Source organism: Pelophylax lessonae, assembly GCF_965119305.1.
Source record: "Pelophylax lessonae genome assembly, chromosome: 3".
In the NCBI taxonomy this organism is placed as follows: Eukaryota; Metazoa; Chordata; class Amphibia; order Anura; family Ranidae; genus Pelophylax; species Pelophylax lessonae.
This window is the reverse complement of record NC_138770.1, coordinates 407,273,485-407,297,822: the sequence shown is the minus strand read 5'-3', so window position 1 is coordinate 407,297,822 and position 24,338 is coordinate 407,273,485. Positions and strand designations below refer to the sequence as shown.

Here is a 24,338-nt window from a genome sequence, read left to right as displayed (position 1 = left end):
GCCTGTTTCATGTTAACCCATTTTCTCCTCATGGGTTTCATGTTAACCCATTTTTCTCCTCATGTATGACAAAAGCATGTAAGAGGTTCAAGACTTTCCTGCCTTTCCTGCCAAGCTGACCAAGGCTCTCACTGAAAGTAGAGAATGCCTGTCAACCACTGTGGGGAACTGACCAGTTGGGTTACCAGAAGAGCCTGCCTGCTCCATGTCAACCCATGTTTCTCCTCATGTATGACAAAAGCATGTAAGAGGTTCAAGACTTTCCTGCCTTTGGAGGACCAAAGACTTTTTGGTGGGGGGAGTGTGTAGTGGGTGCCTTGCATCTCCCGCCATCAAGCCAAGCTGACCAAGGCTCTCACTGAAAGGAGAGAATGCCTGTCAGCCCCTGCGGGGATTTCTCCCCCCTCCTTCTCCTCACTGACACTGACTCAGTTTTTTCTGCTCCCTCCCCTGCATCCTCATTGGCAGGGAGAAGAGAGCAAATCAGCAGCAATCAGGAAAGCATTCTGGGGCATGTAGTCTCCACCAAAAATGGCTCCATAGCCTTATATGATAACAGAACTACACGCCCTAGGATTCTCTGGCAAGAGGAGGAGAAGAGGCATCCATCTTGCCTGCTGAGGAGAATTCAGTAACTACGAGGCAGGAGAAAAGACTGGACCAAGGGGAGAGGTGTTGCCTCCCGGGTCAGTCCACTGCGTTTTTTCAGGCATCCACGGCAAGTTGGGGATATATATATAGATATATATATATATATATATATATATATATATATATATATATATATATATATATATATATATATCCTTATATGAGAACAGAACTACACACCCTAGGATTCTCTGGCAAGAGGAGGAGAAGAGGCATCCATCTTGCCTGCTGAGGAGAATTCAGTCACCATGAGGCAGGAGAAGAGACTGGACTCAGGGGAGAGGTGTTGCCTCCCAGGTCAGTCCATTGCGTTTTTTCAGGCATCCACGGCAAGTTAGGGACATCAAGGCTGAGAGAGGGGATCCCAGGTGCATATCCAGGCACACCTGCACCGATGGCTGGGAAGTGTTTCAGTGTGAGGTGACCAGTTGGGCTGCCAGAAGAGCCTGCCTGTTCCATGTTAAGCCATTTTTCTCCTCATGTATGACAAAAGCATGTAAGAGGTTCAAGACTTTCCTGCCTTTCCTGCTAAGCTGACCAAGGCTCTCACTGAAAGGAGAGAATGCCTGAAAGCCCCTGTGGGGATGTGACCAGTTGGTTTACCAGAAGAGCCTGGCTGTTCCATGTTCCTGTCAGCCTCTGCGGGGAGGTGACCAGTTGGGTTACCAGAAGAGCCTGCCTGTTCCATGTTAACCCATTTTTCTCCTCATGTATGACAAAAGCATGTAAGAGGTGGGTGCCTCACATCTCCCGCCATCATGCCAAGCTGACCAAGGCTCTCACTGAAAGGAGAGAATGCCTGTCAGCCCCTGCGGGGATGTGACCAGTTGGTTTACCAGAAGAGCCTGCCTGTTCCAGGACATTAGTTTGGGCCTTGACTGCAGGATTAGTGAGAGGGCACTTGCCCATCTGCAGAAAACAAGGACACTGAACACAGACAGAGTTACTTCACTTTGCCCACACTTGCCATAATCTGGGTCTTATTAAATCCCTATTAAGCAGTCACAGTGTCTGCCTTGCTATCCGGATATTGTCAGCATACCACAGTTACACTTTGCCAAGCAGGAGTTCTAAGTGCAACAACTAAAGTGGCTAGCCGAAGATACAAGGCCTCATCATTCTTCCAAGGGACTGAAGTTACTGGTGCCATATGGGCATCCACACACATACTTAGAGCTCTGTGTATGTAGTGTATGTGCAGTGTAGTTCAACTTGGGAGTTAAGCCACTAAGCACTGAATTAGGTACAGTGTTTGTAGTTGGGCCTGTGGTGTCAGGGGATAGAAGAGAGAGGTCTGACATAAGAGAGTCATTCTTCTGCTCTCCTCCTATTTGAACTCAGAGCACTAATGTAAGTAGAGGTCACCAAGCTTGTGTAAAGTTGTTATATTGTGATTCATTGTTGTTCAAGTGCTTGCCTCTGCTTCTGGGGTAATGTACGGTTGTGGAATCCCCTAGAAGCAGCCTGATATAATATATCAAGTTATATTGCTCTTAATCTAAGTTATTGTTCTTCAGCTAATTCGTTAAAAAATACACTATTACTTTCTGTTACTTTTACACCGAAACCTTATCGTAAAGACATTTCTGTGTTTTACCATAACGTGTGTTTTTTCATTAGTCTTTGCACTTACACTACTGCCAGGGGTGCCAGAGGGGCAGAGATTGTTCTTGGGGTCGAGAGGCAGAGTGCGGAACCCTTTTTACTTTAGCAGCCCCTGCGGGGTTTACAGTATAAACAGAGAGAGAGAGAGAGAACCCAGACAATAAAGTGGCACGTATGGGGCTTGAAAGTTGAATACTCAGTAATAAGGTTTATGTCAATGTTTCCATGAGGCACAAGCCCAGCTTTCCCACAACAACAGTGAAGTGAAACAGGACAACATACTGTATATGCCCTAAACCCTCCCCCATCATTACCATGTACACATGATGGCATTATCAAGTGCAAAGGTCAAAGTTTCCATTTAAAAGAATGGTGGGCAAATGTCCAAATGAGAAGCACAAAAGAACAGCAACAAAATCGTACATACAAAATGGGCATAACTTAAAGCGGAGTTCCACCCTAGAAAATTGTTTTTAGATAAAAGTACTCCCAGGACAGTCAGGACTAGAGCATTTAAGCAACAATAGCCTCTGAACTGTCCCCTGTTTCACTTACCTTTTAGAAGAAATACTTACCTTGAAAATGTCTTGTCCAGCACTGCCATCTCATGTGTGGGCAGCTGAAGCTGGAGCGTCCTCTTCGGTGACGTCGGAGTCCCAGAATGCCCTGCTCATCACTTCCGGTGAAGGCGCGTCATCCCTGCACCGCTTCTGGGCATGCCCAGAAGCCGTTCAGCAGGGAATGATGTGCCTGCACCGGAAGTGACGAGCAGGGCCGGTGCAGGCGCATTGACTCCTGGAATCGATGACGCTCATCTCCCAGGAGTCAATGCAAGGAGGAAGTGATGGCGCGGCCCGCGGCCGCAGAGGGAGGAAGAGGAAGGAAGGTAAGTATATTTTCATTAAAAAGAAGGTAAGTGAAACTAAAAAAAAATTAAATTATCCAATTCTTTCAAATTATAAAATTATTATTTAATTTTCAATTAAAGCAAGCGGACGGTGAAAAATTTTTTTTCAGGGTGGAACTCCGCTTTAAGGATGAAGACAACAAAAAGGCATGACAGAGTATCATGTAACCTAGGCAACATGGTCATCTGAGCTGACAAATGGTGGACAGTTGAACGTATAGGAGAACGTGTAAGAGAGGCTCTGCAGAGTAGCTTGCAGAGATGCCGATCAAAAAGACAAGTCATAAACATACATAAACCCAGTCTAACTCACCAAATAAATATATCTTAGAAGTGGAAGTAAACAAAATTGTGATACAGTAAAAAATCCTAAAACAGTTGAATTTGTTTTTTGCTGACTAGTTAGAGAGTATGCTGGTGAATTTTTCTATTGTTCTGTTCTACATTGTTCCGAGCAGCTACTAATTTTACTGCTGCTGCTTTGCATATTATCTCATTCTCATTCACAAATGCTGCACACATTTTGTGCATGCTTCCTGAGGCTGGAACAGCTGTCACCTGCAGCCTCTAACCATCACCTACCCACAAACTCCTCCAATGTTTCTACCTTTGCTAGACTACGGCCTACTTTTCCAGCAGCAGTGGTTTCATGTCCAACTGGCTGCACCTGCAGGTGACTTGAAGGGCCATACTGCATTTCATGATTTATCTATAAAAATCAAATATATTATATATATATATATATATATATATATATATATATATATAGTGTGTGTGTGTGTAAACATTGAAGCATTCACAGTAAATATAAAACCCTACATGTAGGTACTAAATTAGTTTACAGTATACCTAAAATATTTTACCTTTACGCATAAATGACCCAAATTTTTTATCTATGATGTTCTCAGGCATATTTTCTTTATTTGCAAGAGGATCTCTTTTCATCTCTTTGAAAGATGCTTTTTTTATCACAATATCCATCTCCTTTTCATCTAATTTTATTCCTAAAAATGTGGAGATTTTCTTGGCAACAGACCGCAGGTCCTACAAACATGAGAAAACAAATTTAAGCAAAAAAAATAAATTAAATAATAATCAAGTTTTTAAAAGTTGGTAGCTTTCATAAATGATTTGCAGAGCTAGTCGTTATCTCTTCAAAAGAGGAATCACTTTAAAACATTTAATTCTTATAAGAATAATTTTTATTCAAATTGCTCATATATAAGTTTCTAAGCACTACACTCTTTTATGAATTATTTCATTGAAAACTACAAGCTGTCAGCTGCAAAGGCTGCCAGACCTTGTAGTTTTCCATACACAGAGCCCGGTTAATCAGTAACGTGGTCGGGCAGACGGAGCCGCACTCAGACATATTTTTTTAAAAATGTGACAGCTAGCGGGGAAGAAGAAGAACCACATTAACTGTCACAGAAAGGATCAGGAGGTGCGGGGGGCCGGCCTGTTCATGACATTTTTCACCCTGAACTTGGGTGTAACATGAAACATGATATGAAAGGTTAACTTATCTTTTAAAGGCTATGTCAACCTTTAAGACCATGTTACATCTTACGAAATGGATCCTGCTCTGACAGCATGCAGGGGTTCATTTCCCCTTTCAGATTTGAAAGTGGTGGGGCTCTGCCAGAGCTGCATCATTTATTCAGAGATATGTGAAAGGATGAACTACAAGTCTCATCAACCACAGCACACTCACACTTGTAGTTCATTAACACTTCCTTCAGCTCTTTAATTGAAAGGCTATACTACAGTATGGCAGAAGGAGCCTGCAAGAGCTTGGCATCGCATTCTCAACTCGCGGATTGTGGTTGCAATGCTTTGCACGCTAATTTGAAAAAGAATACCATAATATGTTTTGGAATCCGCAAATATATGTGCATTTATTTTTATTCGTTTCTCAAAAGGTCAAGTTACCCTTTAATAAGCACTTTTGGGTTAAAAAAATGTGAACAATGGTGAGGCACACTAGGCAATGTACTTCACTTTTGAAATTCACAGAAAAAGCACAGCTTACTAACTGATTCTAATCCCTTCCTGTGTTCCTGTGTGGTATGAGAGGTCTTCCTATCATTTCCATACAGCAGCTTTGAAATACTGACACTATATGGGGAATTAAGGCCCGTACACACGTAGCGATTGTCGGCCGTAAATATTCGGCCACTGACCGATCGGCCGATTGTCGGCTTGTTAGTATGATGCTTCCGACAACCGACTGCAACTTTTCGGCCAAACAAAATCTGGTGTGCAGGCTTTAAAATTTTTGTTGGCCAACACCAGAACGGCCGATTGTTCCTCAGTCAGTACAGAATTCGGCCGACAAACAGCAGATGAGCAAGACTGGGCATGCTCAGAGAAGAAAAAACACACGGAAAGTTAACCATCACATGATATCACTTCTGCAGTCGGCTGTTGTTGGCCGACAAAATTCGTGTGCAGTCTTTAGCACTTTTCAACCGACAGGACAGCACCGGACAAAAGACGGCCGATCGTTCGGCCGACATTCGGTACGTGTGTATGGGGCTTTAATCAAACCTGGAACAGACAGACTCTAGAGCAGCTGTGCATGACAACCAATCAGCATCTATCTTCAGCTCAGTAAGGCCCCTTTCACACGGGCTTTCCGATCAGGTCTACCTGTCATTTTTTCAGGTGGACCTGATTGGATGCTCCATGCACCTCTATGGAGCAGCGTTGACATGTCTGTTGACACCTGCTGCTATCCAATTCTTTCTGGTCCGTGAAATCCAGACGGATGGTAACCCTATTTTCCATCCGTCTGGAGGATCAGATGGGATCGGATAAAAATGGACCGCCTATCTCCCATAGAGGAGAGCGGGGCTGTGACAGGTCCATATCAAAACAGTGAGCGGAGACGGGCCTGTCATCTGCCTGCTCAGCAGGGATCAATCAAAAAGCCAGTGTTAAAGGACCCTTAAGCTTTGAAAAAAGATAGAAGCAGATTGGTTGCCAAGCACAGCTGCTCTAGATTCCGTCTGCTGCAGTTTTAGTAAATTCCCCTCTGGCTGCGTTGCGTATGGTTTACATGCAGGTTGCAGTATCCACCCTGAATTTCACTACTTGAATAGAAATCTCCATTTCATATGCATTCATTTATGAATATTGACCCTAGGCTGTCAAATTAATATAATAAAAATCATATATAAACTATTGCTTTCATATTTTAGCATTAAACGTCATCTCAGATCCTTTACCTTTAGCATGTCTTCAAAGTTTAAGAAAAGGATATTGTATGCATCCTTATGACTGTACCATCCTTGTATGTGATCAAACCATTTGCCTGCATAAACTGCGGACATAACAAAAAAAATCAGAATACATATCAAGCAACAGATTAAAAAGAAACATTTCTAATGCCTCTTAGATGATTCCAGATGATGATGAGTTCCATGGCTAAACTGTATCTGACATAAACTAGATTACCAAAAGTTTTGAGACACCTGCCTTTACACGCACATGAACTTTAATGGCATCTCAGCCTTAGTCCGTAGGGTTTAATATTGAGTTGGCCCACCCTTTGCAGCTATAACAGCTGCAACTCTTCTGGAAAGGGTGTCCACAAGGTTTAGGAGTGTATCTTTGGGAACGTTTGACCATTCTTCCAGAAGCAAATATGTCAGGTCAGGCATTGTTGTTGGAGAGAAGGCCTGGCTCGCAGTCTCCGCTCTAATTCACCCCAAATGTGTTCTATCGGGTTGAGGTGCAGGCCAGTCAAGTTCCTTCACCCCAAACTCACTCATCTATGTCTTTATGGACCTTGCTTTGTGCACTGGTCCAAATAATTTGGTGGAAGGGGATTATAGTCTGGAGTTGTTATTCAGGGTTTTCGGCTTGGCCCCTTAGTTCTAGTGAAAGGAACTCTTAAGGAGTCAGCATACCAAAACATTTTGGAAAATTTTATGCTCCCAACTTTGTGGGAACAGTTTGAGGTTGGCCCTTCCTGTTCCAACTTGATTGTGCACCAGTGCACAAAGCAAGGTCCTCAAGACATGGAAAATTTGGAATGGGCAAAGGAAATTTAAAAAATGCCTTAAGTTACACTTTTAATGCTGTGGGAGTCTAGCCAAAAATGTATACTAAAGCCCCGTACAAACGTACCGATCGTCGGCCGAACAATCGGCCGTCTTTTGTCCGAGGGCTGTCTTGTCTGTTGAAAAGTGCAAAAGACTGCACACAAATTTTGTCGGCCAACAACAGCCGACTGCAGAAGTGATGTCATGTGATGGTTAACTTTCCTTGTCTTTTTTCTTTTCTGAGCATGCCCAGTCTTGCAAATCTGCTGTCTGTCGGCCGAAATCTGTACTGACTGGCGAACAATCGGCCGTTCTGGTGTTGGCCAACAAAAACTTTAATGCTTGCACGACAGATTCTGTTCGGCCGAAAGTGCGCTGTCGGCTGTCGGAAGCATCATACTAACAAGACGAAAATCGGCCGATCATTCGGCGGCCGAACATTTTCGGCCGACAATCGGTACGTGTGTACGGGGCTTTACAAGTTCAGAAGTCTGAAAAAAATGCTTGAGAAACCTAGTGGTTACAGCTAATACATTCACAATGCATATATGACTATGTGGTTGTTGTAAAAAATATGCTCATCTTAGGGAAATAATATTTGTATGTATGGATAGACAAATTGTGACACAGCAATAAGATGTTTTCTGTAATTTCAGCCATTCCTTATTCCTACGTAAAGTCAATGACCTTAGGGAAATTCTTTATTAGAATTTAATTTTACCTAAATGCAGATAAAAGGCTCAGCTTTAAAAAAAATATATAGGTGCACATGATCCTGCAGGTGAGAAAATGTGCATTTGGTACTGCAGCCCACAAAGCATTGCATTTAGGGAACAGTGGATCACTAGGTGTAATGTCAGGCTCCTGCAGACACTTAGTACAGCTGCCTGCCAGTAAGGAAGTATGGGCAGAAAGTTACTGAAGTTCAGGAAGAATCAATGAACTATCAGCGCGTGCAGAGAGAGGATCGGGGAGAGGTAAGCTGCTGCATAGTAACATGTTACATGTTACACCCTAAATACAGATGTAGTATGTAACATGCTACAAAAGGTGAACCTAACATCTCAACCTAGGATTCAAAAAAGATAACATTTGTAAGCTGTCTGTAAACAACAGTGCTACGGAAAATAGAACAATGTCTTTTTTTAACAGCTTTATAGTTTTTTCTGTCTTGCAAATACTCAATCACCATCAGGTGATATGAAATACAAAATATTTATCATGAGCCCAAAGGCTTCTTGGCAGCAAGGGATTCTGCAAATCTGGTGAAAATAACTATTTTACTAAATCAGCAATAACATGAACACCTAGGAAATACAGTTACCTTCTCCAGCCAAGAATTTTTCAAAAAAGTGCTGAAAATCTGGTGACTTGTCTGATAAAACAGCGATCTTTTGAAAATGATAAAATGAATTCATAACATCCTTTGGATTCCTCATCACGTAGATAACCTCAAATAAGAAACAAAATTGCATTAATTGCATATAGATGGACCAATGGATATCTATAAAAAAAAAAAAAAACAGCCAGCATACTATTTCTTAATTTTGTAATTGGTGAAGTTGTTGTCATTTCTAATAAGGAGACCTGAGTAAATATTCTTTATACTGTTGGAGTCTAGCCAAAAAAGCCCATTAAAGTTGCCTACAAACTGTGCACCAACTGTACAATGTTTCTGGGTATTTTCTGTATTTTTTTTTATTTTTTATTCAATACTGGATAAATAATTCTTATTTGATGGCCTGACTTGACTGAGGCTGGAGGGAATAGAAACCCTGGGGTTGATTTACTAAAACTGAAGAGTAAGAAAATCAGGTGCAGCTCTGCATAGAAACCAATCAGGTTCCAGTTTTTTTTTGTCAAAGTTTAATTGAGCAAGCTAAAGTTAGAATCAGATTGGCTACCATGCACAGCTGCACCAGATTTTGCACTCTGAAGTTTTATTAAATCAACCCCACTGTGTCAGGGATATAAACACTAAAGCCCCGTACACACGTACCGATCGTCGGCCGAACGATCGGCCGTCTTTTGTCCAGGGCTGTCGTGTCTGTTGAAAACTGCAAAAGACTGCACACGAATTTTGTCGGCCAACAGCAGCCGACTGCAGAAGTGATGTCATGTGATGGTTAACTTTCTGTATGTTTTTTCTTTTCTGAGCATGCCCAGTCTTGCAAATCTGCTGATTGTCGGCCGAATTCTGTACTGACTGGCGAACAATCGTCCGTTCTGGTGTTGGCCAACAAAAATTTTAATGCCTACACACCCGATTCTGTTCGGCAGAAAGTGCGCTGTCGGCTGTCGGAAGCATCATACTAACAAGCCTACAATCGGCCGATCGGTCGTCGGCCGAATATTTACGGCCCACAATCGGTACGTGTGTACGGGGCATTAGGTCCCTTTCACACAGGCGGACCGTTCAGATCCGCCTGTCCGTTTTTCAGGCGGATCTGAAAGGATGCCCCATGCATCTCTATGGTGCATCGGATGTCAGCGGAGACATGTTCGCTGACATCCGATCCGTCAAATCTGGACCGATGGAAACCCTATTTTCCATCTGTCCAGTGGATCGGATCGGATGGGATCGGATGAGAACGGACACAGACAGTCCGTTCTCATCTGATTTGCCTATAGAGAACAGCGGGGACCTGACAGCTGTGTCTCCACAGCGCGGAAACACAGCTGCCATCTGCCTGCTCAGCGGGGGATCGGCGAATCGATCCCCCGCTGAGAAAAACTGAGTCCACCGACGGACTCCTATGTTTGAAAGGGGCCTAAGCCAGAAGAGTGAAAGGGTATGAGGCCACTGGAGTCACTGCTGCAAGTGTCCCTATGCTCTACTGAAATCTGATCCAGGTGAGAGTTAGAGGTCCACTTTTAGGTGTACGTTTAGTAAACTGAGAAGTTTTCTCTCAGTTCAATTCTCGGCAGTTCTCAGAGAAAAAATATCTCCTCTGGCACCCAGTTTAGAAGGCGGAGAACTTCACTTCTCACAGGGTGATCAGAGGAGAAGTTTTTTCTCTGAGAACTGCCGTGATCTCTGTATAACTGGGTGGACTGCCTGTAATCTCACGAGATTTTGTGAGATTACAGGCACTGCTAAGTTTAAAAAGTGAAACTAAAGTTTAAAAGAACTCGTAATGACATGTTCTGACACATGAAAACATATATATACACACACACACACACACACACACATGCACGGTATATATACATACAGTATATAAATATATATATATACACATACACACACACACACACACACACACACACACACACACACATATATATATATATATATATATATATATATATATATACACACATACATACAGTACATACATACATACATGCCAATCTGTATGCAATTGCACTGTATGTTGGCAGATTGCATGCAGATTGTACACCAGACCACAGGCTATCGTTTTTGGTGTGTGGGTGTGGGGACAGTGGGAAGAGTGATCAACACAGGGGTTCTGGCTTGTAGGATAGCTGGAGGAATCCTAGTAGTGTGTGGTAATTGCTAGACTGCTCCCCAACCCTTAGAGTGCATCAGATTGTATGTAAGATTTGTATCTGCCTGTGTGTGGTCAGCCAGCTGGATTGGACTGGAGTCTCCCTCTAGTGGTGACCGAAGGCAGTGCAGGCTGTGAAAGTATTGCAACCAATCTAATTACTTAAGCCCCGTACCACGTACCGATCGTCGGCCGAACGATCGGCTGTCTTTTGTCCCCGGGCTGTCATGTCCGCTGAAAAGTGCAAAAGACTGCACACGAATTTTGTCCGCCGACTGCAGAAGTGATGTCATGTGATGGTTAACTTTCCCTGTGTTTTTTCTTTTATGAGCATGCCCAGTCTTGCAAATCTGCTGTCTGTCGGCCGAATTCTGTACTGACTGGCGAACAATCGGCCGTTCTGGTGTCGGCATACAAACATTTTAATGCTTGCACGACAGATTCTGTTCGGCCGAAAGTGCGCTGTCGGCTGTCGGAAGCATCATACTAACAAGCCTACATTTGGCTTGTTATGGTAATGCTCCTTTGACTTCCTTCGACTTCTACCGAGGAAGTCAAAGGAGCATTACGCTCGACGTAACGCGTATAGGGGGACGGAGCGTGCGTGGCCGACGCAGAGTCTCTCTCTGGTAACAGATCGCTGACATCGCTTATACAGCAGGCACGGCTGAGTGCCCAACAAATGTGAGTTGATCTGCCTTTCTCTAATAAAGCACACCCTTATTAGTAAGCAGAGAGCACTAGATTTCTTCATCTGTTTTTTATATGTCCCGGGATCCCTCGAGGTGCAATACAGTGTGGCTCTTTACTGGAAGTCTGATCCATGATACATGTGATTGCTGGCCCGTTTGGGTCCTTTAGGAAGGTGAGAGGCTAATTCACCTGGTGGAGGGATTCACTAATTGGTGTTTACAACTTGTTTTCATCACTGGATTTTCTTCAATTGGATACGGGGACACTCTTCATATCACTTTATTGGAAGCACACACATTGCTATGTGCCTTATGAACTGGATATGATTTATTGTATTTAAAGTCATCACTTTTTTATTATATTTCTGGCGCATCACATTTTGGTAGGATTTATAGTTTATTGTGATTTGTGAAACACGATTGGTGTATGCTGCCGGATACCACTTATATACTTTCACACACCTGATTTATGCACAGTGAATTGAGGTTGAGTTATTTTATCACATATATTGGGTTTGCGCTGATAGTTTTTTTGTATTTCTCTTCTCTTGTGCCCTTGTCCTTTGACCCCCTCCTCTCCAGCCCTACTGCCAAGCTGAGTAGTGCTCCCTCCCTTCTGTCTCTGTGCTGCTGAGGCTGCCACTAACTAACTCAGCTAACAGGTAGCACACTTTCAGACTCTATATAACTTATATAACTGTGGGAACAACTGTTGTTTCAGATTCTATTTTTAGCATGTGTGCAGTCACAAGAGGGGCAAACAATGTGTCTCCCATTCAGGGTTGTCTTTTATTAGCACGGGGGTACATCGGTGTTGTGCACATCACCGTGCCAGCACCCCATTAATTTATACCGGGACATGAGGCTGCATGGACACAGCCTCTGTATTCTAATGTAGCAGGATTCCCAGCCGTTTTGCTGGATATGGGTCCGCCTGGGTTATCGTTAGCAACAACAGCACATTTAAGTGTGTTCTCCAAGTGTGAGCACTGAGACAATGACCAGTCCAGTATCTTTGGGTTTTTGTATTTATTGAGAACTTGGATGGGAGAAGGGATGAGTGGGATACTCCTTTGGCTCAACTATGCACAAACTGCTAGGGACAACTGAAAAAATGCTGAGTGGCGCTGCCTTGACGCTGGCTAGATGCTGGTCAATGCCAGTTGATGCTGGTTAACGCTGACTTGCTGCCTGTTAACTCCAAACTGACTTTGGACTGCTTTCTTGCATAAAGAAGTCCTCTTTGAGCTCCATTAGGCACTCCTGCTGAGGTAGCTACTTGTACTACTGCTGCGCTGCTGAACACTTCATCTTCAGGGCTTAGACTCTGGCACCCCCTTTCCTAAGCCTTCCTCTACTGATTAGCTGGCTCCCGGATCCCTTTGACCTTCTGGAGTGGTCCCCTCTCCTAGGCAGACCCCATGGGTGGTGTCAAGTACTCACGATACTGTTTTTCCCTGAAACTTTTGCCCACTAACTCCACTCGGTCCACAGCATTCTGGATCCCTCTCTGCAGCCCAGCTCAACCTTCATCCTCTTGGCCGACTGCCCAGGACATCTTCTCTAGCTCTGACAGGAGGAGAGACAGCCGTCACCCTCCTCCTGGGACTCTGCTTCCTGCCAAAGACACCCTGTCACATGCTCCCCTCAGACTAATAACTCATCCCAGGGTGCATTGCGGAAAACTCCGCCCACTAAGATAGCCATAAGCCCTGGTGTGCTATTGGCTAGGTTTCCTCCACTGTCCAATAAGAGCCCTCATTGGAAACAGTGAGGTGACTTCCCATGCCCAACAGGTCACACCTGGAAACATGTGACAGCCTAACTAAATGATCAGGCCCCCCTGATATGCAGACAGGGCCACCTATATGCTTTATCATAGCACCTACCTAGGAGGGTGCTACACTAATATGGCACGCAGGTGTGGGTCCCGAAAGAAATGAATGGGATGCTGGCACAGGGATGCACACAATGCCTGTACATCCCCATTCTGATAAAAGAGAGCCCTGCACTGGACACACATGTCTGCGCCACATGCGAATGGGCCCTAAAGAACCCACGTATATGGAGGCTTAGTGAGCTCCCCAAGTATAGGAAAACCACAGGGATTTTACGCAGGAGCTAATAAAGCTGGCCATAGATGGACGGAAATCAACTGATCCTGCAAGGACCGGATGAGTTTTATTACATCTATGGCCATTCCTGCTAAAGAGAAGTAAATTTAATGATCAACTTCTCTCAAACCAGCAGAAATTTTTCCTTCAGTCTGTAGTGCTGACATACTGTAGATGTCTCAGCAGAAATGATTCCCTCATTCACCTTAGTTGTGTGGATGGGGGGGATCTGCTCAGTTTTTTTTTTTTTGATCAGACACTGACTGATCGAAAAAAAAATGATTGTACAATATCTTTTGGATCTACCACCAACTATGTAGTACAAAGACAAACATGTAAACAGTGGTGCAAGCAGGAGTGCGTTTGGATAAGTGCAAGGTCCATTTTACAGTCCTTAAAGCAACAGGCTCTATTCAGAAGTTGGGATGTGCACAGTCAAAATATTAAGGGCTACTAGCAGTTTTCAAGCCATATAAGATGTATACCCGGAAGTCATGGAGGAATTTTCTATAGAAGTAAGCAGAAGCTGAGATGGCAGTGCACCTTCGCATATATAAGGCACTCTTCAGCTTCATCACAATAGCTTGAAGTAGCGCACTCTAGCAGTATCCCTCTAATGCACATGCTCCGAAACACATCCCAAGAATGCCGGTGACGTCATCACGGACGACGCTGCGGTTCAACCTGTGTCCCAGCCCTCGTTCCCACATACCATCACACAGCCAATTCCTGCTGGCCTGGACGGCCCTACGAATGGCAGATCTGTTCCCAGGACGGCTCCAGGATGGACAAGCACATTCTGCAGTCACTGGTTTACCCTATGTGCCTACTAACCTTGTCCTCTATGTGAGTTTTATTCTTCTGTTTTATTATTAAAGCAACTAGCAGTTTGCACTCAGAGGTGCCTGTTTATTTTCTGTATGTAGTACAAAGCCATGCCTGATTGGATACTACTTAAATTAATTGTTTTGGTTTGTCCATATATTACAAACTTTTGGTAAATCTAAAAGAGATTGTACAATCAGATTGTATAGTGTATGCTCACCTTTAGTGTTCTTGTGCATGAGTACTAACAATGACAAATGTTTTCCCTGTTATCTTTATTCTCATCTATGCAGATTTATTTGCCCAGGAGCTTTGTCTTTGCTGGGTACACACTAGGGTTGCACCAATACCTGTTTTGTACTGGTGAGTACAAGCGCCGATACTTGTGCTCAAGTATTTACTGATACCGATTACTGTTACCTTTGTGAAGCGATTTGAGCCCATACAAAATAAATGGGCTCACATCGCACTGCAAAGAATCACATGTGATTTGAACAAGAATGCGGTGCAATTCCTGTCCAAATCACATGTGATTCTTTGCACTGCGATTTGACCCTATAATTTTGTATGGGCTCAAATTACACCACAAAGGTATCGATTTTAGGTTTTGGAGCATTTGCACAAGTACTCGTACAAATGCTTAGTATTGGCACCGATATTGGGGAAAAATAACTGTCTCCTTAGATATCCCTCTGGGTGCCTACCTTCACCCCCATTAGTTTCTATGTGCACAATCTCTTCCCCTTCTCTTGTTTTGCTGCTCTGAGGAGCCCCCCTCTCCTCTCCGGTAGCTGCCGGAGACGTCAACTTCTGGGACCTGGAATGCATACACCATCTCTGCGCTCCAGTCCTGCAGTTCGTCATCTCCGGGGACGGAGCCACTTGAGCACCACCACTGGTTACGATTAATCCAGCTCTGCCCCAAGCGAGCCAACAGGTAGGCACCCAGAGGGACATGTAAGGAGATGGTTAGGGGCTAGCATGTTTGACACAGTAAGAGGGACTGAGGGATGCGGACCTAATAGGGGATGTGAGGCTACAGCCAGCACCTATCTATGTCATGGTTTTCTTTTCTTTTTTTATTCAATTTATGGATGGCTGGCGCTTTTTTTCACTGTCCCCTTGGCCAAATTGTTGGTCTCTATAGTTGCCCTGTGGCCCCGCCCAGTGCATGTGGTTTGAGGGGGAGGGACTCACACTTGCATTTTTAGTATAAATCTGAGCCTTGAGGATGATGGACCAGCTCTGAGGAAGGGAGCATGCCTCCCGAAACGCGTCAGCAGTCCTAAGCACAGGGATATGCCCTTTCCACATTAGGTAGATTTGTTTTATGCGATTTTAACCTTCATGTTTGTATGTTTTTTGGCATTCAATAAACCATTTGAAGGGGTCTGAGGGTAATGCACAAGGTGCTTACGCCTCCTTTCTTTTATGTTTTTAACCATTTTTACTGTACCTGGCTCTGTGAGTAATAATTTATACTGCAACTGGCTCTGTGAGTAACAATTTTTACTGTACCTGGCTCTGTGAGTAATACTTTTTACTGCAACTGGCTCTGTGAGTAATAATTTATACTGTAATTAGCTCTGTAATTACACATATTGTAACTTGGTCTGTGAGTAATAATATATAGCTGGCTCTGAGAGTACTAGTACAATACTGTAACTGGCTCTGTGAGTAATGCTTTATAATGGAACTGGCTTTTCAGTAGTTGCAAAGCCAGTTATTAAGCAGTATTCACAAAGCCAGTTACTAAGCATTACTCACAGAGGCCAGTTATAAAGGAGTTTTGCTTAATAACTGGCTTTGTGAGTACTCCATTATATCTGGCTTTGTGAGTCATGCTTTATAACTGGCTTTTTAACCACTACTTTAGATGTTTTTATAGGGAACTGCACTTTATAACAGGGTTTGGTAACTTGTTTTCTAAAGTAATAGCTCCCAAACCCTGTTCTAAGGCTACATTTGTAAATGCGTTTAGGCACAATGCGAATAGCAGAGGCAGGAATCTGCTGTTTATGACACCTGGGAGTGACTAGCTGTGTTGCCTTTTGTGTGTTCTGAAGGTGCAGAAATGTGGGGTGATCTGAGGTGTGAAGGTGTAGGAATTGAGGTGATTGAGGTAAGAAGGTGCAGGAATTTAGGTGATCTGAGGTAAGAAGGTGCAGGAATTCGGGTGATCTGAGGTAAGAAGGTGCAGGTATTCGAGTGATCTGAGGTAAAAGGGTGCAGGAATTGTGGGTAATCTGAGGTAAGAAGGTGCAGGAACTGGGGGTGATCTGAGGTAGGAAGGTGCAGGAATTGGGGTTATCTGAAGTGTGCAGATGCAGGAATTATGGGGATCTGAAGTGTGAAGGTGCAGGAATTGGGGTGATCTGAGGTAAGAAGGTGCTGGAATTGGGGTAAACTGAGGTGTAAAGGTGTCGGAATTGGGGTGATGTAAAGTGTGAAGGTGCAGGAATTACGGTGATCTGAGGTGTGAAGGTGCAGGAATTGTAGTAAACTGAGGTGTAAAGGTGCAGGAATTGACGTAAACTGAGGTGTGAAGGTGCAGGAATTACGGTGATTTGGGGTGTGAAGGTGCAGGAATTGGGGTAAACTGAGGTGTAAAGGTGCAGGAATTGGGGTGATATGAGGTGTGAATGTGCAGGAATTACGTGTGAAGGTGCAGGAATCGGGATAAACTGAGGTGTAAAGGTGCAGGAATTGTGCTAAACTGAGGTGTGAAGGTGCAGGAATTGGGGTAAACTGAGGTGTAAAGGTGTAGGAATTGGGGTAAACTGAGGTGTAAAGGTGCAGGAATTGCGGTGATCTGGGGTGTGAAGGTGCAGGAATTGGGGCAAACTGAGGTGTAAAGGTGCAGGAATTGCGGTGATCTGGGGTGTGAAGGTGCAGGAATTGGGGTAAACTGAGGTGTAAAGGTGCAGGAATTGTGGTAAACTGAGGTGTAAAGGTGCAGGAATTGTGGTAAACTGAGGTGTAAAGGTGCAGGAATCGGGGTAAACTGAGGTGTAAAGGTGCAGGAATCGGGGTAAACTGAGGTGTGAAGGTGCAGGAATTGGGGTGAACTGAGGTGTAAAGGTGCAGGAATTATGGTAAACTGAGGTGTGAAGGTGCAGGAATTGGGGTAAACTAAGGTGTGAAGGTGCAGGAATTGGGGTAAACTGAGGTGTGAAGGTGCAGGAATTACGGTGACCTGGGGTGTGAAGGTGCAGGAATTGGGGTAAACTGAGGTGTAAAGGTGCAGGAATTACGGTGATCCGAGGTGTAAAGGTACAAAGCTCAGTTGATTTCTTACCATTATTCAAGTGGTTTACAGCATTTACTTTAATAGATTCCTTTTTGTGTGAATTTGACAGTTTTTTTTTTTAATGTATCTGGCACTCTCAATTTCTTTGAAAACATTTTTGGCATACTATGCCCAAAAGGTTGGTTAACCCTGGATTAGAGCAACTCTTGTGGTTCATCATCCTATTTTCCAGGCTCCACCATCAAAACCGGAGTTAAAGTAGAACACCAAAAAAACAGCATTATATGGCAGCTCTGACCTAAACGGCCCCAATCTGTCACATTAAAACTAAAAAGGTACCTAATCAAATCGACACATCCTGAAACCCAAAATCTTGTCACCAACTGCCCCCATGAAGCCCCCCCTTGGGCTGCTCAGTTAAAAATGCCCAGGCCTATTTCTGGGCCCAATCCAGGCCTAATGACTACTGTAGCCAACTGAAATATACACAATCCTTTTGCGTCCTTTTACACTCTGTGCCTATTGTGAGATATTCATAATCTGTTAAAGTTTACAGTGTTATCATGCTGACATACATTCTTTCTGGCACCGTGAGCTGGTAGGGAAAGGATTTGCTAAGGAGGAGAGCAAAGGAAAGACCTCACCAGTTGTTCCATATATGTATAGAATATAAATTATCCAATACAATGCTCTGCTGAAATCTGGCCTAAACAAATATTGTCTAATGCAAGAGCCATATTTATCTTCATTCAATTATTGGTCTCCAATGTGTATTTTTTTCTAGATCTGTGCAGCAATCCAGCAAGAAAGAATCCCTTCACTTGGCATTTGTGTGAGGATTTCCTGTAATAAATACCAGTCACCTCTGCTTGATCGCTTTGTGCAAGATGAGTGGTTTTGTGCCCACCCCTCTGTAATTTTTTGCAGGCAATTTGCAGTATGCGTGGACATGCTGTGCCCCACCCAAAGCTTTCCTCTCTGTACAGACTGTATGCAGCACAGTGATGATGTCACTGCTACTTTTTCAGGGTAAGATCTGGGAGTTGATATTTAATAGACCTATGCGCCATGGTACCACAGTATTGAAACTAAAAAATAAAAATGAATGAAATTCTGACAAAAAAATAACCAAACACTTGTAAAAAATGTGTGCTTCCACCCAGTTTGGGACAGATAACATTTATTTATTATTTGTATTTCTGGTCTGTATACATTGGCTAATATCATATTCTAATAACATTATCAGCCCCAAAATGATTCTACTTACTTTTGCCTTTTTATTTTTTAGTCCTTGGGGAACAAATGTTTCTGACAAATGGGATACAAACAGACGAGGCGAAGGACGACTGTCCTGATCTCCATCTGGATTTAGAGATGGGAACTCAAGCCATTGCACTATTCCAGTAGTGTCGATCTTTCCAGTACCATTTCGGTGCTCTTCACTGCATATTAAGCTTAAGATTTGCTGAGTCCAAATAGTTCCTTTTAATGTGAAAGGTAAATATTTGCATTAATTTGTACATATACAATAACATAACCTTAGCTGTATCTCTCCAGGATGTTCTAAGATAGTGTATAACCTTTTCCCTGGCACACACTGGCTGAGTCCTACTAAAGCTGGTTCACACAGAATATGGCGCAGCTGTGCATGGTAACTGATCAGCTTCTAACTTCAGTTTGTTCAATTAATCGGATTGGTTACTATGCACAGCTGCACCAGATTCTGTGTGCACCAGTTTTAGTAAATCTCCCCCATTGTCAATTGGTCATGCATTTGGGACTTAAAAACGACATGGTTTCTAATTGATTCCAATAGAATAAATAACAACCCTTTTTATATGTACAAACCCAATTCCAAAAAAGTTGGGACACTGTACAAATTGTAAATAAAAAAGGAATGGACTAATTTTTCAAATCTCAACTTATATTTTATTCACAATATAATACAGAAAACATGTTAAATGTTGAAAGTGAGACATTTTGAAATGTCATGACAAATATTGGCTCATTTTGGATTTCATGAGAGCTACACATTCCAAAAAAGTTGGGACAGGTAGCAATAAGAGACCGTAAAAGTTAAATGTACATATAAGGAACCGCTGGATTACCAATTTTCAACTTATTAGGTCAATTGGCAACATGATTGGGTATAAAAAGAGCCTCTCAGAGTGGCAGTGTTTCTCAGAAGTAAAGATGGGCAGAGGATCACCAATTCCCCCAATGCTGTGGTGAAAAATAGTGGAGCAATATCAGAAAGGAGTTTCTCAGAGAAAAATTGCAAAGAGTTTGAAGTTATCATCATCTATAGTGCATAATATCATCCAAAGATTCAGAGAATCTGGAACAATCTTTGTGCGTAAAGGGTCAAGGCCAGAAAACCATACTGGTTGCCCGTGATCTTCGGGCCCTTAGACGGCACTGCATCACATACAGGAATGCTACTGTAATGCAAATCACAACATGGGCTCAGGAATACTTCCAGAAAACTTTGTCGGTGAACACAATCCCCCGTGCCATTTGCCGTTGCCAGCTAAAACTCTATAGGCCAAAAAAGAAGCCATATCTAAACATGATCCAGAAGCACAGGCGTTTTCTCTGGGCCAAGGCTCATTTAAAATGGACTGTGGCAAAATGGAAAACTGTTCTGTGGTCAGAAGAATCAAAATTTGAAGTTCTTTTTGGAAAACTGGGACGCCATGTCATCTGGACTAAAGAGGACAAGGGCAACCCAAGTTCTTATCAGCACTCAGTTCAGAAGCCTGCATCTCTGATGGTATAGGGTTGCATGAGTGCGTGTGGCATGGGCAGCTTACACATCTGGAAAGGCACCATTAATGCTGAAAGGTATATCCAAGTTCTAGAACAACATATGCTCCCATCCAGACATTGTCTCTTTCAGGGAAGACCTTGCATTTTCCAACATGACAATGCCAGACCACATACTACATCAATTACTACAACTAGAAGCCTGTATTAGACAAGAATGGTACAACATTCCTATTCCTAAACTTGAGCAACTTGTCTCCTCAGTCCCCGAGACGTTTGCAGACTGTTATAAAAAGAAGAGGGGATGCCACACAGTGGTAAACATGGCCTTGACCCAACTTTTTTGAGATGTGTTGATGCCATGAAATTTAAAATCAACTTAATTTTCCTTTAAAATTATACATTTTCTCAGTTTAAACATTTGATATGTCATCTATGTTGTATTCTGAATAAAATATTGAAATTTGAAACTTCCACATCATTGCATTCTGTTTTTATTCACAATTTGTACAGTGTCCCAACTCTTTTGGAATCGGTTTTGTACCATATTTAGCAGTCCAGAGTTTTATCACCATCAATTTTTCTTGTTACTTGTTGAGTATACATTAGTACATGCAATAGTTAACATTTCATAAGTAGAGATGTTTTATAAGCAGTGGGCTCCAAACTGTGGTATGCAGGCTGAATGTGGTCCTTTGCTTGCCTTTATCCAGCCCTTAGGGCACTCTTCCTTCCACTGACACGAATGATAGGGCTCTAGTCCTTCCACTGACACCAACAATGGGGCACTATTCCTCCCAATGACACTAACGATGGGGCGCTATTCCTCCCACTGACACCAATGGTGGGGCACTATTTTTTCCACTGATACCAGGGATGGGGCATTGTTCCTCCCACTGATACCAGGGACTGGTGCTATTTCTTTCACTGACACCAATAATGGGGCACTATTCCTCCCACGGACACTAATGATGGGACACTATTCTTCCCATGGAAAATTACAATGGGACATTATTTCTCCCACTGACACCAACAATGGGCATTACTTCTTCCACTGACACCAATAATAGGGACAATTTCCCCCACTGACACCAATGATGGGTCACTTATTTGTGTGGGGTGGAGGAATCTGTTAGTGTGTAAGTGGGTAGATAGTCACAGCTCAATTCGTTTTTTTTTTTTTTTTGTTTTAAACAGCTTTATAGATTTTTGTTGTAGCAAGGTACACATTAATACATGTGTTAGTTAATAATTTAAAAGTAGAGATTTTCTAAAACAGTGGGCTCCAAACCGTGCCATGCAGGCTGAATGTGGACCTTTGTTTGCCCTTGTCCAGCCATTACGGCACTCTTGCTTCCACTGACACTAATGATGGGGCACTATTCCTTCCACTGACACCAACAATTGGGCAGTCTTCCTCCCAATGATACTAATGATGGGGCGCTATTCCTCCCACTGACACCAATGATGGGGCGCTATTCCTCCCACTGACACCAATGATGGGGCACTATTCTTTGCACTGATACCAGGGATGGGGTGCTATTCCTTCCACTGGCACCAATAACGGGGCACTTTTCCTCCCACTGACACTAATGATGGGACAGTGGCGTAGCGTGGGTTGTCAGCGCCCGGGGCAAGGCAAGTAATTTGCGCCCCCTAACCTGCAGACTTTTAGCACTCCCTGAGTCCCTTCCTACAATAGTACTGACCAGCCTGATTCCTATACTGACCTACCAATCCACTACGCTAACATACCTGATTCCTGTACTGGCCACTACACTGACCTACCTGTCCATGACACTGACCCTTACACTGACCTACCTGATTCCTACCTGCCCACTATACTACACTGCCCACTACACTACACTGTCCACTACACTACACTGCCTACTACACTACACTGTCCACTACACTACACTGCCCACTACACTGACCATTAAACTACACTAAACTGTCTACTACACTACACTGTTCACTACAGTGTCCACTACACTACCCACTACACTGACCATTACACTGCACTGTCCACTACACTACACTTTCCAATACACTACACTGTCCACTATACTACCCACTACTACACTGTCCACTACACTGACCACTGCGCTGTCCACTACACTATACTATCCACTATACTACACTGACCACTACACTACACTACACTGACCACTACACTACACTGTCCACTACATTACACTACACTGTCCACTACACTACCCTACACTGTCCACTACACCACACTAACCACTATATTGTCCACTAAACTACACTACCCTACACTGTCCACTACACTATGCTACCCACTACACTGACCACTACACTACACTGTCCACTACACTGACCACTAAACTACATTGTCCACTACACTACCCTAACCACTATATTGTCCACTAAACTACACTACCCTACACCACACTTTCCAATACTCTACACCAGGGGTGTCAAACTGGCAGCCCTCCAGCTGTTGCAGAACTACAAGTCCCATCATGCCTCTGCCTGTGGGAGTCATGCTTGTAACTGTCAGCCTTTCAATGCCTCATGGGACTTGTAGTTCCGCAACGGTTAAAGGGCCGCCAGTTTGACACCTGTGCTCTACACTGTCCACTATACTACCCACTACACTACATTGTCCACTACACTACCCACTACACTACACTGTCCACTACACTGACCATTACACTACACTACACTACCCACTACACTGACCACTACACTACACTAACCACTGCACTGTCCACTACACTGACCATTACACTACCCACTACACTGTCCACTACACTTCCCACTACACTACACTGTCCACTACACTACCCACTACATTACACTGTCCACTACACTACACTAAGCTGTCCACTACACTACACTGTCCACTACATTACCCTCTACATTACACTGTCCACTACACTACTCACTACACTACACTGTCCACCACACTGTCCACTACACTACGCTGTCCACTACCCACTAAACTAAACTACACTGTCCACTACAATACACTGTCCACTACACTACACTACCCACTACACTACACTGTCCACTACCCTGTCCACTACACTACACTGTCCACTACACTACCCAGTACACTACGCTGTCCACTACACTGTTCACTACACTACACTGTCCACTACAATACACTGTCCACTACACTACCCACTACACTGTCCACTACACTACCCTACCCACTACACTACACTGTCCACTACACTACACTGCCCACTACACTACCCACTACACTACCCTGTCCACTACACTACTACTACCCACTAAACTACACTACACTGTTAACTACGCCTCCTCCCCAGGCTGTGTCTAGTCCTGCAGCCAGCAAAATGACTTACCTGTTTTCATGATCCATCCGCTCTGCCACATGGTGAAGACGAGCCCTTACAGGGGGCGGGTCGGGGAGGATTGTGAGAGCTTAGATGAGGCGGGACTGAGGCACATGCAGAGCTGACTTAGAAGACAGCGAGGCGGGCTCCAGAAGCGAGGCGGGGCTCTGCCACTGGCCAGCCCCGCTGCCGCACATGACAATGTTGGCCCAATTACAGGGCGCCAGCCGGCCATCGTTTAGCCTGAAGATGGTGGCGGCTGGAGTGACACGCTAGGAAGAATTTTTAAAGTTTGCTAGAGCGACACTGGTGCGGGATGCGCCCCCCCCCCCAAATGTTGCGCCCGGTGCGGCCGGCCCCCCCTGCACCCCCCACGCTACGCCACTGTGATGGGACATTATTCTTCTCATGGAAAACAACAATGGGACATTTTTTCTCCCACTCACACCAACAATGGGCACTACTCCTTCCACTGACATCAATAAAGGGGACAATTTCTCCCACTGACACCAATGATGGGTCACTTATTTGTGTGGGGTGGAGGAATCAGTTAGTGTGTAAGTGGGTAGACAGTCACAGCTTAATTCGTTTTATTTGACTTTTATTAAACAGCTTTATAGATTGTTGTTGTAGCAGGG

The 24,338-nt window shown here is 43.8% G+C and overlaps 1 protein-coding gene across 1 annotated transcript in view; it reads right to left on the bottom strand.

The window, feature by feature from the left end:
* LOC309550553 (uncharacterized protein) overlaps positions 1 to 24,338 on the bottom strand; it is a 161,070-nt gene that overhangs the window by 94,283 nt on the left and 42,449 nt on the right. The window contains exons 3-6 of the mRNA XM_082250905.1: positions 18,873 to 19,087; positions 8,537 to 8,663; positions 6,394 to 6,488; positions 4,027 to 4,207 (exon numbers count right to left, since the gene is read on the bottom strand). Of these exons, the coding sequence (XP_082107031.1) occupies positions 4,027 to 4,207; positions 6,394 to 6,488; positions 8,537 to 8,663; positions 18,873 to 19,087 (618 nt within the window). The remainder of the gene's footprint in view (positions 1 to 4,026; positions 4,208 to 6,393; positions 6,489 to 8,536; positions 8,664 to 18,872; positions 19,088 to 24,338) is intronic.